This window comes from Dermacentor variabilis, chromosome 7 (assembly GCF_050947875.1).
Source record: "Dermacentor variabilis isolate Ectoservices chromosome 7, ASM5094787v1, whole genome shotgun sequence".
In the NCBI taxonomy this organism is placed as follows: domain Eukaryota; kingdom Metazoa; phylum Arthropoda; class Arachnida; order Ixodida; family Ixodidae; genus Dermacentor; species Dermacentor variabilis.
Window position 1 is genome coordinate 73,728,902 of NC_134574.1, and position 18,249 is coordinate 73,747,150.

At 44.6% G+C, this 18,249-nt stretch overlaps 1 protein-coding gene across 1 annotated transcript in view; it reads left to right on the forward strand.

Annotated features, from left to right (window-relative positions):
• LOC142586844 (uncharacterized) overlaps nt 1-18,249 on the forward strand; it is a 76,505-nt gene that overhangs the window by 26,942 nt on the left and 31,314 nt on the right. Inside the window, exon 5 of the mRNA XM_075697715.1 lies at nt 1,029-1,051. Coding sequence (XP_075553830.1) covers nt 1,029-1,051 — 23 coding nt within the window. The remainder of the gene's footprint in view (nt 1-1,028; nt 1,052-18,249) is intronic.

The following is an 18,249-nucleotide window of genomic DNA, read 5'->3' on the forward strand; positions in this document are numbered from 1 at the left end:
CCGGCGTAAATTGCGCACCACACATTAAACGACCACTGGTACTGGTGCCGATTGCGCTTTACCCAGTGTGGATTGGAGTCACTCTAACAGCGTCCATTATGCGCACTTACCTGGGCGTTTCTGCGAAAATCGGCTTTATATGTGAACATGATGCGGCTGGAAAAGTCCGGTGACTTATCGACTTTTGTGAGGTTCTGTGTATATCTATGAGAAATGAAAATTTACTTGCAGAACAAGTAAATATAGCGCACCAGGTCAATATAACGGTCCCGTGTTTGACAAGCTCTCCTAAGAAAAAAATAATTTTTTATGAAGTTTCCCTATCTAAACAGAATACTGATGTACTATCAGTTTAAGCTTTCTCTTAGTTGGCGGCGAAAGATTTTTGGGCTGAATATGGAGATAAAAAAACTGTAATATTTTTCTTTCCATCTAAGTAATTACAATCCAAAGCGGTGGCTCCATAGCTGTGGTGCAATAATGCTGAGCAGGAGATGGCCAATTCAATTCCCATTCACGTAGGTTGCATTTCGACCGGACCAGGTTTGAAGAATGGAATATATATTGGCTTTATGGCACCCAATAAAAAGCCGCAGGTTGCTAAAATTATACCCGAACAATCTACTTCCCCCTTGTCCATAGTGTGAAGATTGCCTGGAGCTCCCCAAATTATATATATATATATATATATATATATATATATATATATATATATATATATATATATATATAAAATACTTTATGTAGCTATGAATACACACTTTGTTTGCGAATAATATTACCTACACGGAGGGCATTGAGAAAAATTGGAATAATAGGGCGCATAATTTCATCAGCCAGCATTACACTTATACAGTTTTCTGGTGGAGGGCGAAGGAGTAGCCACATTTTATTTAATTGTGCTCTGACGTGCGGTCATTTAATCCATACTAATGATACTGTATGTGTGCTTCTCCTATGAATATTCCGCTGTATAAAGTACGAACAGACCTGATATTTCTCTCACATTTTGTTTTTACCCTTTGCAGAAGAAGAACGGAAGCTTCTTCAAGTAAGTGCAATAATATTTTGTGAAATACACTGCAGCTTTATATACCTTGTGTTAAAAATTAGGGTTTAGGGTTTTCTTAAAGCTGGGCACTGGGAGGCATGCGAACACCACTTGTACAAATAAGTTATGTGGCCAGGGGGACACAAAATGATATGATAATTATTGTTGTCAGCAGCCGAGTTAACTACAACTGAATAATTTACTTTTTATTGACTGCAGCAAGTGTGTATGTTTGTACTCCAAAGTTAGAGGCTGTCGTGATTCTACAGTTTCACTTGGGAAAATTCTTCTGGCATGTATATGCTCCGAGATAACCGACTCCAAATTTTAATTGTCGTTTGCAATATTACGCAAGCAAGAGAGTGAACATTGGTACAGAGCTCCTCCCTGATTTAACGCTGCTGTTGCGTGCGGCGATTAGTCAGACAACAGGGCGCACGGATAGGCAAATGTGATAAATGTTCCCCTTCCCCTCTCGACTGGTAGAAAGCAAGCTGTTGAATAGAAAGTGTAGTGAAAATGAACCCTATAACCGTCTTTAGTTTTGCGGAGTTCAGAGCGTCCTTAAACGCTTGTCAAAGCTCTGCTCGCGGAGCCGAGGGTTACATCTATAAGACGATAAGGCATCTTCACTCTGATGCTCAAATGGCACTGCTGTCCCTCTTTAACACTATTTCGGCAAGTGGGTACATTCCACTGGTATGGAGAGAAGCCATCGTAGCACTAATTTTAAAACGAGGTAAAGACCCATCCTCAACGAAATGTTACCGCCCATTGCATTAACAAGTTGGCTTTGGAAACTTTGTGAAAAAATTATCAACCGCACCCTTTTACACCTCCTTGAAATAAACAATCTGCTCGATCCGTATCAGTGCGATTTTAGAGAAGGCCGTTCTAGAACAGGCAGTGTTGTTCGCAATAGAAGGAAACATACGGGAGGCTTTTATACGTAAACAATTGTTTCTGTCTGTCTTCCTCGAGAAGGAAATAGTATATGATACAACGTGGCGGTAGGAAATATTACAAGATCTTTCAGAAATTGGTATTCACGGGAAAATGCTTAACATAATTGAAAGCTAGCTATAAAATCGCACGTTCCGCGTTAGAGTTGGTAATGCTCTGTCCACACCATTTACACTGGAAACTGGTGTGCTGCAGGGACACGTACTCTGCTGTACGCTTTTTATCATAAAAACGAACTTCTTGGGTTCAGAAATACCGCACGGCATCTTGTATTCTCTATATGTAGATGATGTATAGATCAGGTTTAAGTCATGTAACCCCGCAATCGGCGAACGACACATCCAAATTGGACTAAACAATGTCCCTAAAAGGGCCAGTGAAAATCTCTTTAAACTGATTCCCAGTGAAAGCTCCTGGGTTCTATTCACACGAAAGAGAGGACTGGCCGCAGATGCCAATATAGAGTTAAATGGACGGCGCATACCTTCAGAAATGTAAGGGAGAAGAAGAAGAGGAAAGGTGGGGGAAGAGAGGAAGAAGACGTGAGAATAAACAAGGAAACGACTAATCGAAGAAGAAGTAGCGGCGATTTGCAGAAGAAAAAAGGCAGAAGAAGAAAGGACCCGAGTGCCGCTTCCAGTGGAGCTGTTCCTGCCTCCTAGGGTTCTGGCCAAGGATTGAGTAGCTGTTTTTTTTTCCTTTATCGATTGTCACCTGTTTTGCTAGTCTCATTATTATTTAGCTAATCAGACCACGCAGATGCCCTTTTCCTCACCAGGGCCAGGGGCCTCCACCTGGTCCGCTTCTACTCCTCCGCAGGAGTTACCTGTGGATCTGTTTCTACGCCACGGCGTCACATCAGTACCTGTGGCTCTTGTTCCAACGAATGACGGAGTCATACGGATGAAGAATCCGTAAGCGATTCAGACGGAATTGCGATCAGCGACGGCCCATTTCCAGAACATCACTGAGGTCCGCCAGTTTGGCAGAGGTGGTATCCTCTGCTTTTCTGCAGACCAGTTCTGTGTACAAAACCTTTTAAAGTGTTCGCTGTTTGCCGCCAATCCGGTGAGCGCATTTATTCCTCCTCACTTGGCATGTGTGAAACGGCTTGTCCGTGGCGTCGACGTGAACATGACACCGGCAGAAGTATTAGAGATGTTTTCGCCGGCGGGTGTAATTTCAGTTTACAGGTGTTGACGTGTGGTAGAGAAAAACAGGATCCCTACTGAATCGGTCATTCCAGGTCATGGATCTGGTTTCAATTTCTATAGCTTATAAGCAAGAACCCATTCCACAGGTCGAGTCCCTAAAATATTTGGGAATCACATATAATAGAACACTCAACTGAAGTCCACACATAGAAAGTGTAGCGGGTAAGGCACAACGTGCTTTAGGTATTCTACGCAGAATGATATCAACTTCTGCCTTCAATAAATCATTTTTACCCACAGCAATCCAGGAATGGAACGAATTCCCAGATGCAATTGCCATGGAGCATGATCCAGAAAAATTTAAAGAGCGGTTGCTTTCACATTTTGGAAATTGCAATTATACGATTTCTCTTTTCATTCCAAGTGTTGTTCCATTTGAAGTCGCCTGTACTCCTATTTTGTTTTGCTGCATTACTTAACCTGCATTATTTCAGTTCATTCTTGTTGTGGCATCTGACATATGTATGTCTATGATGACTGCCCCCCCTTATGTAATACCCTGTAAAGGGTCCTAAAGGGTCCAATAAATGATGATGATGATGATGATGAGTAACCGACAATGCGGACTGCGCAGGGATTCACTGTTGATGATTTATAAATGTATATGCGCCCCATATTGGAATATGGGTGTGTCATGTTCTCAGGCGGCTCTCCTTATAAAATAAGGCCTCTGGTTCTTTTGGAGCGTGAGGCCATCCGCCTGTGTCTGGGACTCCCCAGGTTTGTGGCTAATAATGTTATCTATCAAGAACCGCGCAATCCAACATTGCCCTGCAGATTTCGCATCTTAAGAATTCAAGCATTTCTGAAATTTTACAGCTTGCCGCTTAGACGATATCAATACGCCTTTATTAATGATCCAAATTCCTTCTTCCTTGCTCATTGGCCTCGTTTTCACACTCCACAGATTATATTTGTACAAAAACAATTAGACAGCCTGAATATGAACATTCGAGAGGTAATTCCATCAACCGAATCACATCAGAATGTTAAGGTATATTATGATGACTTTTTCCCCCCAAACTCTAAGTTTCACTCAGCCACTTTCTTTAAATAACCTGCTGCAAGATTACCTAGTACACGTACAAACAAATAACATAATAGCTACAGACGCTTCAGTGAACAACGAATAGGCGGGCGTAGGAATTTTGTCGCTTCCTCTTGGCTGGCCATTCTCCTTGAGACTGCCAGATTTCACACCCGTTTTGGAAGCCAAATTTTTAGCAGTGATTTTAGCGCTTCCGAAGCTCCCTTCAATCTCTATCAGTGCGGTTATTATAACAGATTCCCTTTCGGTCTGTACTTCGCTTACAGCTTCATCTAACTCTGCAACTATAAAGACGTTTCTAACATTAGTTCCTCCACAGTTGAATTCTCTAAAACCATTATGGCTACCTGGCCACTGTGGCTGATGTTCAAATGAAATGGCAGACTCATTAGCGCGAGCATCCCTGAGTGGACCTATGATGCCCGTTATTCCAGTAGTGGCGCGCATAACAGCGATTAGATAGAGAAAATGTTGAATTCATAGAGATGTCAATGAATTAATAACAACATGGACGGAATACCAGCACCTAAAATTTCCGTGGAAAATCCAGTGGTGCCCATCAAGACGATCAGAAGTAGTGGTCGCGAGATTGCGCTGCCGTGTTCCTCCATTAAACCTATATTTACACAGGACTCTTTGGTATGTCGGCGATACAAATTGTTAAGAAAAATACATCTAGAACTTCCGCTTGCTAAATTAGGGTTAATTTTATCATCAGAAATCAATCAATTATAGGGGTCAGCCACAGGGACGTGTTTGATGCCGTTTTCGGTTACATACAATAAGCAAAACGAATAACTTTTTGATTGTTCTCTTGTAATGTAATTTATTAGTTCTTGTAGGTTTCCTTATCTTTCTGTATTTTTTTTTCATCGAATAAGAAACACTTCAAAAGAATAGGTAATCAGTTCAGCACACAATTCTCGGCCAATCCCCCAGCGTGGGTACGAGCTATAGTATGAGGCCATCATCAGCATCATAATCAAGGTTGGCTACCTTGTCATAATGGCCTATCTCAGTTTTATTAGAAATTTGGAGCAGTCAAGGACAGGATTTGGACCTGTGTTGTGCACCTCATCCGCTTTGGTTCACCGAGGACCATGTGCTTACGCATTATAGAAATCTGCGCGGACAGTGACAGACACACGAGCGTGGCAAGCCTTTTCCACGGAGGACGGTTTGCTGTTGCGGGTGAGCACTGATCCCTTGTTCAAAACGCTCACGAATGACCTTTTGCTATCGGCGGTACAGCATAACCATGTACGACCAGCGTGAGTGTACAAGCCCGAATATATGACAGAGCGCAAGACATTTTTCATCGTATCACGGAACTCGAGCAGGGAAACAGAAATACCAGCAACAAATACTAGAACTCGTGACAAAAAACGTCCTCCAGCATTCTCGGAGCCCGTCGTTGGAACCGGTAAAACGGGATGTTTACGACGGTTCGTCACCTGCAAACACACAAGCCTGGCTGAGTTTTTATGAGTACGCGTGCGACCGAATGGCTGGCGACATCACCTTGACAAGGTTATGAATATGCGCTTGTACCTAGGAGGCATAGCAAAAACCTGGCATGGGCAAGGCAGCAGCAATACAGGCCAGATGTTCAAACGTTGTCTCTTCTTCATGCAACTTTTCACCGGGTTGGCTGCTTTACCGGAGCATACTACGAAGGCCTTCCTGGACGCATCACCGCCCACATGTCATCACGTCCTGAAGTTCCCGCATGCGCGCGCTGACTGCCCTATCTCCGCACTGGAAGATAGTCATGGTCCGTTCACCGCTGCATTCGACAAGATACAGCCATCTCCTGCTCTGCCATCGGTGACGTCCGCCTAGATGGCGCGCTAATGCGAGTCACGACGCCGGCTCTCCCCGCAGGGGCGTCTGCGTAAGCAGGCGTTTGGTGTGTTGCGACACCACGTACCCGAGCACACGAGGGTTGGCCCCTCCCGCGTGTAGCCGTGCACGGCTTAGCCGTGTCCGGGGCAAGGGGGATCCTGGGGGTTGAGCCGATGCCGGGTGTTCGGACCTTTAAGGCCCCCCGGCGGAGGCAACACACCTCTTTGGCCTCTGCTTCACGTAGATGGCACCCCCGGACTGACCCACCCGGGGGAAATCGGCAGTCGCCTCTTCCTGTCTCTCTCTCTCCTCAAACCTTCGTCTTTATCTCTCACTTTTTTATCTTTCCTGTCTTCCTTTCTGTTCCATTTACTTCCTTTCTCCACGGCGGCAAGGGTTAACCTTGTGTGGCTATCCTACCTTGGATATAACATATTTGGTTATAGTGACGGCGTACGACTGGCGTCGTGCAGACTTCTACACAAGCTCTGCCGCGTCCCCGCGTTGGGCTCCGTGGTAGGCTGTCGGCGCTGTTGCCGAACATACACATTTTTCTCATGGCAGCGCAAGCCTCTATTCTCTATGATCGGCGTCTGAAAAGATGCCGCACCGAAGCAACGTTCCAGTTCTCTTTTCGGAGCAATGCTCCTTCTTTTCCCAAGTTCTATGTACTGCACAGCGAAAACAACGTACCAGTGAGAAAGCTCTCTCCATTCCTTGTGGCCAAGTGCCTAAAAGAAAAAATCGGACCTTCATATAAAGCCTCCAAAATGTCTAGCCGGGACCTCCTCCTAGAACTAAATGACAAAGAACAAGCGCAAAAGCTCACAGAACTTACCAGTATTGGTAACGCAACAGTGACAATTTCACCGCACAGAACACTTAATACAAGCAGGGGTGTGATATCAGAGGAAGACTTCATTGGCTTGAGCGACCAAGCACTACTGGAAGGTTTCCAGGAACAAAATGTTACTAAAGTCCAAAGAATTGTCATCCGTAGGAAAGACCAAGAAATCCCCACAATACATGTTATACTCACCTTCGGAACAAGTGCAATGCCTACCTCGCTGGTTGCAGGTTATGTAAAGGTAAATGTTAGACCATATATCCCGAACCCCAGACGATGTTTCAAATGCCAAAGGTTTGGACATGCTTCGCATGCATGTCGAGGACGAACAACTTGTGCTAAATGCAGTTCGAACGATCACCAAACTGACAATTGCACCTCTTCGCCACTGTGTGTTAACTGCAAGGGAGATCATCCCGCTTATTCGCGGTCCTTCCTTTGCTGGAAAAAAGAAAAAGAAGTAATTGCTCTAACAGTCAAAGAAAAAATCTCGTTCTATGAAGCCAGAAAGCGGCTATCGTACATTCCGCGAAGAAGTTACGCCGATGTGACGCAGATAGGGGCAGCGTCACAGAGGTTTCAGGAGTCCTCCGAGCCCACGCACAGTAGTCCCGCAGTAACCCCTCCCGCCCCCGTGATGGAAGCAGCCGACGCTGCTCCATCCTCTTCAAACGCCCTGCAGACACCAGTCCCGCAGGGTCCTAAGATCAAGTGAACCCCAAGGCCTGAGACACGTGTCTCGGCGCCTAACTCTCGATCCTGCAGCGCCTCAGAGAGAGCGATGGAGGTCGACGCAAAAACCCCGGTGTCACTGACACCAAAGGACAAGCGCTCTCTCGAACACGGTAAGAGGGACAAAATCCCAATCCCCACTCAGAATAAGAAAGCGATAACCTAAAGGCTATCGCTCATTTGTATAAGCCTTTTTAAATCCATGTCACCTAACACCTCACCTCTTATTCTTTCCGTAGTGCCAATTCCTGCTTTTCAATTTAAAGATGGCTTTTATTATTCATTAGAATTGTAGAGTTCTCATACACAATCTAGATGACATCAAAGACATCATCAGCATCTTTTCACCAGTTGCTGTATGTCTTCAGGAAACAAATCTCGGTCCAAGAAATAATCAAATTCTCAAAGGTTTCACCGTTGTCCGAAGGGATCGCGAATGTTCCACCCGTTTGTCAGGCGGAGTGGCTATAGTCGTGCAGGGCGGCACTCCTACCCGGAATGTCCAATTGAACACATCTTTAGAAGCCGTAGCTGTCACCATTCTATCTTACAAAACCATCACTTTTTGCTCACTGTATATACCACCCCACACCCACTTCACTACTAAACAATTAGAAAATTTAACAGATCAATTACCGGAACCATTTGTTTTAGTAGGGGATTTTAATGCTCATTGTACTCTCTGGGTCAGCTTCAAAACTTGCCAGAGAGGATAGCTGGTTGAAGAGTTTATCTTATCCAATGATATCTGCCTTTTAAATTCAGGTGCCCCGACGTACTTTTCACCAACTTCCCGCAGTTTTAGCTGTTTAGATTTAGCTTTTTGCTCACCATCTCTCTTTAATTACCTTACGTGGGAAGCCCTCGACACGTCATATGGTAGTGATCTCTTACCAGCAGTCATTACACTCTAAGAACAGTTTACACCCTTTGGCTTGCCCCTTCTGCCACACAAAAATAATTGTCATCTGCCTTGATGCGTTTCCTTTCTTTATCGCTGCAAGCCCGGAACTTTCCAGTGACGAACGGCACGCGCGTTATCAGAAGGGGCACTCCAAAGGGTGTAAACTGTTCTATGCTGATAACGCGCGTGCCATTCGTTACTGGAAAGTTCCGGGCTCGCAGCGATAAAGAAAGGAAACGCATCAAGGCAGATGACGATTATTTTTGTGTGGCAGAAGGGGCAAGCCAAAGGGTGTAAACTGTTCTTAGACTGTAAACTCCTATCATCACCCCCAACCTTAACCACTAGGCCATGCCGATGGAAACTAAAGCTCGCTAACTGGCCGTTCTTTACGGAAAATTCAAAACTGGAAGATGTCTTTTCGCCAGACCTAAGCGTTCATGAACTTAACAAAAAATTCACTGAGGTTATCATCTCAGCGGCAGAAAAGGCGATACCCCAGTCATCGGCTATTGTGAGCAAAAGGCTAAACCCCTGGTGGACGAAGGAGTGTACCAACGCTAAAAAAGAACAAAATAAGGCTTGGGGAATCCTACGGAGGTACCCCACCTATTGCAACCTCTTAAACTTCAAACAAGCCAAAGCCAAAGCACGTTTTATTAGAAGACAGGCTGAAAAATTATCATGGCACAAATACATATCTTCAATCAACAGTACAGTAACATCAAAACGAATGTGGGACCAGGTCAGGAAATTTAGAGCAGAGTACTCATCGTACACAATTCCACTACTAACATGTCCAGGCACACAAACAACTATACAAGAACAGGCAGATATACTTGGCGAACCTTTCCGTGATGTATCCAGTTCAGGGAATTATACAATGGATTTTTTACAATACAAACAGTCTGCTGAAAAGCAGAAGCTGCCCACTACTGGCGCGTCAAATGAACCGTACAATTCCCCCCTGACACAACAAGAAATAAACTGAGTCCTTTCTGCAGGGAAAACAACAGCACCAGGTCACGACCGTATTCACTACGCCATGCTGGCTCATCTATCTCAGGCATCTGTAGACGCTCTCCTTAATTTTTTCAACATAATCTGGGAATCTGGTACAATGCCCGAAGAGTGGAAAAAGCAATAGTAGTTCCATTTCTAAAAGCTGGTAAATCCCCTACATCCGCAAGCAGCTACAGGCCCATTGCCCTCACAAGCTGTTTGGCAAAATCATATGAAAGTATTATCAATATAAGACTCTCATTTATATTAGAATCAAGAAACCTGATAGACCCCCACCAGTGTGGATATAGAAAGGGTTGTTCAACCACTGACCATCTTGTCGGTCTTGAACATGAAATTCGACATGCATTTTTACACAAACAACATTGTCTTGCAGTTTTCTTCGATTTAGAAAAAGCCTATGATACCACATGGAGATATGGAATTTTAAGAGACCTGGCTGACCTCGGCATCCGTGGTAAAATGCTGAATTGCCTAGCTGATTTTATGTCTAATAGAACATTTCAGGTACGTCTGGGTTCAGTATATTCTCATACATTTACGCAGGAAAATGGCGTTCCACAAGGCTGTGTTCTCAGCACGACACTGTTTATAGTAAAAATAAACTCAGTTAATAAAATTATACCGCCGTGTCTTATGCATTCTGTTTACGTAGACGATCTCCAAGTGGCCTGCCACGCCTCAAGTTTGCAAACCTGTGAAAGGCAGCTTCAAATGACAATAAATAAACTTACACAATGGGCTAACAAAAATAATTTCCGTTTCTCCACACAGAAAACAATTACTGTTTTGTTCTCACAGAAAGGAGGGCTACACAGCAATCCAGTCCTAAAATTGAACGACACCATATTGCCGAAGAAACAAGACCATAAGTTTTTAGGAGTAACCTTTGACACCAAACTTAACTTCCTAACTCACATAAAAGCACTAAAGATTAAAGCAAATAAAGCTCTAAATATCCTTAAAGTTTTGTCTCATAAGCACTGGGGTTCCAACCGAACGTGTCTTTTACGTGTTTACCGGTCTCTTGTGCGTAGCCTTTTAGACTACGGCTCCGTGGTTTACGGCTCAGCCAGACAGTCCTACATCCGACGACTTGGTCCAGTACATAACCTTGGACTGGATAAACGCGCTGGATAAACGAACTGCAGAAGTATGATATTGAGGTCATCCACCGGGCAGGAAGCGGGTTCACGGATGCAGATGCGTTATCGAGACTCGCGGCCGAAGTTACACATGAAGTCTTAAACATGAAAAAACTATGGGAAGGATCCGAAAGTCTACAGTTTGCCAATGGAAGGTTTATGGTGCCGGAGACTCTCGTTCCAAAAGTGCTCCACATGTACCTTGACACTCCCGACTCTGGCGGTCATAATGGTTTCTGGCAAACCTACAATAAACTTCTACGAAGGTTCACATGGAATAATATGAAGAGAGACATAGACAAATATGTTTGGTCATGTCACTTGTGTCAGGTCAATAAGGCAAACTAACGGCCACAGCCGGACGAGCTCGTATTAACGCGTCACTCAGACGCACCTTTCGAAGTAGTGCAGGCGGACTTTGCCGAGTTGAACAAGAAGGGCGAAGGTGTGCACCAAACACGGTCATTCCTAGTGGCAATCGACCAATGCACACGAGTGGTAGCTGCACACCCTGAAAAAGAAGATACAAATAGTGTTATTGCGCTTCTTGACCGAGCGATGTTTTCGAATTTGAAAGTCGTCGTCTCTGTCAACGGACACGAATTCATGAGCAAGAAGTTTCAGCAGTGGGCAGATAGTCGCGGGGTTGTGCTGTGGCGCTGCTCTCCGTATCACCCCCTTGCCAATGGATTGGCTGAAAGGGGTATCCGTGATATAAAGCAGTTTATGATCATGTACCTAAATTTCCGAGGAGGCTGGAAGTGCTGCCTAGAAGCAGCCGTTGCACACCATAAACGGGCACATACTACAAGCCTTGGATGCAGCCCCCATTTTGCCGCGTATGATGAAGTTCCGGAACTGTCCGCCCGCCAGGAGCTTCGAATTTCCGACAAACTTCAGCTAACGGAACGAATCGAAACCACCGAGGAGCGCAGCAGGTATCGCAAAGTGATGAAACGCAAGTTTGACAAGAGGCATCGGGGACATATACCTGATATAAAGTTAAACGACTTTGTTCTTGTCCGAAAGGGACTACCAGGAACCGACGTAAAAATTCTTGGTCCGTTCCAGGTGGTGAAAACATGTGTGCAGCAAGGCGTACTCAAGAGTGTTGGGTATATGAACAGTGGAAAATTAGAGGTTGCAGCTGGAAGCAACGTACTTCCGCATCACCCCAGGAGGGGTGAGGCTTAAAAGAGGGGGAGTGTGAGGGAGAAGAAGAAGAGGATACGTGGGGGGAATAGGGGAAGAAGAAATGAGAATAAACAAGGATGGCTACCTTGTCATATTGACGTATCTCAGAAATATTACAAAACACAGAGCATAAACTTTTGGGCATTATTCTGGATAAAAAACTAACGTTCATTTGGCACCAAGAAATCTTAAGCACAAACCCCTTAAAACCATGAACATTCTGAAAATCTCGTTACATGCAACATGGGGACGTGACAGGAAATGCCTCATGAACGTGTACAGAAGCCTCATACGTACACGCCTAGACTACGGGGTCGTGTTTTACCAGCCTTACACTCCAAGCGGCTTCACGATACCTTGACCCTATGCATCATCTAGGCATCCGCCTGACGACAGGTACCTTCAGGACGAGTCATGTAGAGGGTCTCTACATTGAAGCTAACGAGAGGTTATACTGCAGTTTCGCTTACTGTTTGAAAGTTAACCCGAACCGCAACCATCCCTGTTACGTAACCATAAATGACGTGACTTCTGTAAAACTGTTTGATAGTCGACCTGCAGGTAGAGAAGCATTTTCCCTGTGCTTAGGAAAAGTTTCTGTGGAAGTGAAAGTTCTGAATCTTGAGCAAAACCTCATGGTCCCAGCGAAGCAATTGCCAACGCGGCAGTGGGAGCTCACAGAATGCGATACATTATTCGTAAAGGTGACAAAAGACGCTCCAGATGCAGGAATTAGAACGGGTTTCTTAGAACTCCAGTCCAAGTACCCATGCACAGGAATTTACGCTGACGATTCGAAGTCACGCGCTGGCGCTTCGTATGCAGCGGTCGGCCCATCGTTTTTGGAAGTCAACGCTCTTCACCAGGAAACAAGAATTTTCACCACAGGGGCTTACGCGAAACTGTCTACTGTTCACCAATTCAAGACAACAAAGCTACATAAAACCAATATATTAACAGACTCCCTATGTTTCGTAAAATCTACGATGTCACACAAGGAGCCCAATAACCCTGTACTCACTGAGCTATATTCACTTCAGTGCAATGTATATATGTCTAATTAGCCCATAATAGTATGTTAGGTCCCTGGGCACAAAAGCATCGAGGGCAACATGCTTGCAGACTAAATTACCGCATCCATTTCAACCAACGCTGGCAACTCTTCCATAGGTATCCTACCCTCTGACGTAAAGCCATTCTTGCGCAAGAAACTTAGAGGGCATTGGCAGCAGATGTGAGACATTGAAACCTCTAATAAACTTCATTTAATGAAGCTACACTTAGGAAATTACGCACGAATAACAAAAGTACGGTGAAGTGAGGTCATTTTTCACTACCTTAGGATAGGCCATACTTATGTCACACACTCTTCTCTGTTGACCGGTAGCGAACCTCCTACCTGCTGTAAATGTGGTGAGACCCTGATCCTCCTCCACCTGGCTTCAGAGTGTCGGGAAGCGGAATATGAAAGGAAAAAAACACTTCCCTTTAGCCTACCGACAGCATATTCCTTCTCATCCGCGTGTTTTCCTTGGTACTGACCCGCTTTTTAACAGAAAACAAGTTTTTTTTTACTTTTCACAGGCTTTTGATACATTTGCAATTCTAGGACCACAAGTCAGCTTCTCATCAGAGGCTCCTGCTGCGATAGTATAGCTTTGTAAAGGACTTGCCTCCAGTGTCTTTCACTTAAAAACCTCGTTAAGGCTGCAGTGCGACTTGTATATATATAGGTTTAAGTATTTCACTCCTTCATAGTATGTCTTATAGGTTCATTGCACACCTCACAAGCCATTGTCACTATTTATTATGTTCATAGCTTGCTTCTGGTCTTAGGCCTCTATGCAGCCACGTAATATCACCATAGTCAGCCAACTTACCCTTTATTATCAGCAGCATCGAGCACACAAACCCATTGCTTGCCACTCTTTGGCCATGAGTGGCCCTTGCTCCACAAAACACCACATATCATCATCGTCAATAAAACATCTGTATATGAAAAATAAAATAAAGCACCGTGACTGCGCTCACTTTACAGCAAACGAAGTATGGTTAAGGGCTTGGGTAAAGAGAACGACCACCGCTCCCAGCATCGGCTGGACATTGAGTGAATACTTTACAGAAACGAATGAGCACAGTCACTTTTTTTCAGTTTTTTGTTTATTTGTTATTTGTAATGTACCTGGAGTTTCCTGAAATGTTGGGAAAACACACCATGCAGGAGGTGCCTTGCCACAAAGCAACTAGGTCGTTTCGGAGCGCCCTGTACAACGTAACGAAACTCAATTGTGCCTGAAGAGAATGCAGTTTTCTTCATTATTCATCTCATTTGTTTAAGTAATCATGCGTGATAGAAAACGTACTCTGAGAATCGTCACATGAAGGCAAACAACATTGTTACGGTGCATTTGAACAGGACCGTGCGCACAGGAAGGAGACGAAGAAGAAGTGGCAGACTGTCTCCTGGAGCTGTTACCTTTGTTGCAAATTCTGTTCTTTATCTAGAATCCCGCGTTCCTGCTCTTTCGTGCAGGTTCCAGCTTTTGGCATTTCAGACGTTCTTGAGGATTTATGAATCACCGCTGCGATGACCCCAAACAATATTTGTTTTACAGCCTGCGTTGTTTTCTGGTGTGAAATGAGCGCGATTACATACTCCGCTAATTACATTCGCGCAAAAACTACTTGATTCTTTGGACGTGTGCATATGCGATGTACTTCCTATTCCCGACAGAGCTGTTATCAGGGATATTCAATTGGATGAAATATTTCCTAATAACGCAAAATTACTTCCACATCGTATTCTAGACGGCATATTACAAGATCATCTCAAGAACCTTCAAACAAAGGTATTTGGGACAGATGCTTCACAATGCGAAGAAGTGTCAGGTGTAGGAATTTTTTCCCCAATTCTTGATTGGAAAGTTTCTCTTCTGCTGCCAGAGTTCATACAGATCTTTTTGGCCAAATTCATGGCAGTGGTGCTAGAATTACGCAAATTAGAGCCATCAATTATGTCACTGATTCGTTATTACTGTGCTCATTCCTTACTGCTTGTCGTGATTCTGGCGTAATGAGGACGCTTCATTCATTGGTACCTGGGTACTTGAGAACCGTGCGTTTGATTTGGGTGCCTGCCAATAAAGGAATAATTATAAATGAAATTGCAGATTCTCTAGCCAATACATCGATAAATGGCCCCATTCTCCCTTATTGCTCTTTACTGCTCATGTTACTGCTGCTAGATTTCGCAGGATTGTCATTATTCAGGCAATATCAGGTTCCGCAATTACCAACTCTGTGGTTTACCATCACCTTCTATGCCCTTGGCACAGAGATTATTGCCAAACGCGAAAAACTGAAGTATCCATCGCGTGGATGCGCGGCCTTATACCTACGTTGAACTTCCGTCTACACAGGTCTGGTCTGGTCCCCTCATCATTATGCTCATTCTGTGGCGAAGTGGTGACAATAGACCATTTCTTGTTGTCTTGTAGGCGTTTTTGTGCTATAAGAAAATGACTACTCGAAATCACGCTTCGCAATACTGCCCTAAATTTATCAGTGCCTGTGATCCTATCTTTTGAAGCCTCCATTATTGGGTTCAGTAACAGGAATGTTTGCTTGGCAATCCAAAATTACCTCATTGGAACCAATTGAGCACCACGTTAGACTGATCGTCCTCCCTCCCCACCATAGCTTTCTTTTAGTTATTATTGATTATTATATTCTTTAATTATTTGTAGACCTGCTTTTCTCCTTATTTTTTTCCACACACAAAAAGTTTGCTTTTTAAGCTCCAACGTTCAAATTGTTAACTCCCTTGTATCTTTTATCTTTTATACACCTAATTTAACCACCCGATTCATGGCCAATACCACACTGCGGGTATGCGCCACAGCCACTAGAGACAACAACAACAACAACAGCCTCCGCACCAGCCTGCGCGATTACCACTAAATTTCTCCCCTGTAAATAGCTGTACCTACTTTTGTGCATCAGACATCCTCTTCGTAATAATATGTCGTTGGTTTAGCTCAGCTGCAATTTACCACTTGTTTTTAATCCTCGGCTGAAGTTACGCGAAACATCCGTTATATACTTCGCCCTATCGAAGCGGTCCAAAACGCCTTAAGATAGGTGCCATAGAAAAGATATTTATGCTCCTAACGACTTGGTATAGTTCTGACCTCTAGTACGCAAACATGGACCGTCTGACAAAGAGTTCAACTACATAGGCGTGCACGTTGTCGTCAACCGTTTTAGTAAAAGGGACTATCTAACTGAATACTGCAGTGTAACGGGATGTCCCATGACAAATTAGGTTGCAGGTGGGGACACGTTGCTATCGCTGCAGTAGCAAAGAGCTCACGCTAGTCGGAGAGTGGGCTCCGTCACAGCAAGAATGTATAGTGTGAAACGGTAAGAACAGGGTACGCTAACTTCTAATTGAAAGGTTTATTGTCAAAATGCAGTGATTTATAAAGGCTACAGGAAGGTAGTACAGCAATAAAACCTGATCAGCACTAGTGCTTGATGAAACCAAACATAACAACGGGCAAGGGACGAAATACGTAAAGATATACTAGTTCAGGGAAAACAAACATTGTGATCACCAAGTGGGCATGTGGCTACCTTCCAAGAAACTCATTTTCCCAATGGCATGGAACTGGAAGAGTTTGCTTGCATATGCAAACTGTCAGTCTGTCTATTGGAATAAGAACAGTGTTTCTTGAAAGGTGCTGGCATGCAGGATTGGCAATTGTAAAGATTTTCTTCCTGCACTTTCAATTTTTCTGTATGTTTTTCAGTAGGATATTCAGTTACGTTTGGCTGCATCAAGCATCAATCTTTATCTAGCCTTCAAAGATGTCTTTTTTTCTAGTAGTTTGTATAACTCGCCACATTTTTACAATGAACCTTAGTTGAAAGCTAGTCCTCACCCATCTCTAGTGTCATCCTATTGATACTGCTTCATGCTATGCAACATTTGTGTGTGCGGGTGTGTGTGTGCGTGTGCGTGTGCGCGTGTGCGTGTGCACGTGTGCGCGTGTGTGTGCGTGTGTGCGTGTGCGCGTGTGTGTGCGTGTGCGCGTGTGCGCGTGTGTGTGCGCGTGTGCGTGTGCGCGTGTGCGTGTGTGCGTGCGTGTGCGCGTGTGCGTGTGTGTGTGCGCGTGTGTGTGTGCGTGTGTGTGCGTGCGTGTGTGCGCGCGCGTGCGCGTGCGTGCGTGTGTGTCTGTGTGTGTGCGTGTGTGTGCGTGCGTGCGTGTGCGTGTGCGTGCGTGCGTGCGTGTGCGTGCGTGTGCGTGCGTGTACGTGTGCGTGCGTGCGTGCGTGTGCGTGCGTGGGTTTGCATTTGAAATCGGGCCCTTGGGCGGAGGTATCATTCTTCTCCTGTACACCCTCGGGAATTCATTAACTATAGTGCAACAGCTATACGATGGGACAAGAACGAAGTAAACACACAGAGCGCTTCGTGCTTGTCAGTTGTCTATCTGTTGCGCTTTAGATGATAATGAATACACACGAACTCGTCCAGTTTTCAGTTCTTATGTCCGCTTGTGTCCTGGAATATCTGCATGGCTATGAATCCGGTAATATAATTCTTGGCCATGTGCTTGCAAGGCGTGTGTCAATCTCCTGATTTTCCTGACACTCTCATATGATGTGCAGGCCCAGACAGTTTCTGGTGAATCCATGCAGGTGTGCAGGATGTAATTTGCACTACAAGTGCTGCTTTGACTGCTTTCAGTTCAGCGTTCAGCTTTTCTAGGGGTAGGATGACCTGGAATTGTACTCATTTATATGGGGTTTAATTTTATGTAGTGTCATACTACCGTTACACTGCTATTGCCACATTAGTGTACTATACGTGCCTGATGCATCCTTGCATCTTCATCATTAGCAACCTCCTCAGTGTGTTTGGCAGTTGCATATAGTCTCCTGGGCCTAATTATTTGCCCCCATCTTGCATGGTATGGGCTCATTGTGTTTCAAGTTCAGGTGCTCCCAAGGTTGTTTCTGAAGGGAAGGGTAGTCGTCTTTCCATCTCATATGCTAGCTGGCATGGTATCTTGGGACCAGGTTCTGAGTGCTTGAGGCAAAGAGTTTGTGCTACAGGCTGCAACTCTACTCTGTCAAGGTGCTTGTTCGTTTGCTTTCTCATAGAGGTCTTCCAGCATGGTAAAGTCGGAAAGACCCGTTATTACCCGATGCCTGTATTCGATGAATTGTGTTTTTTGTGTACTGCTGGCAATTCATACCGTGCAATACCTTGGACACA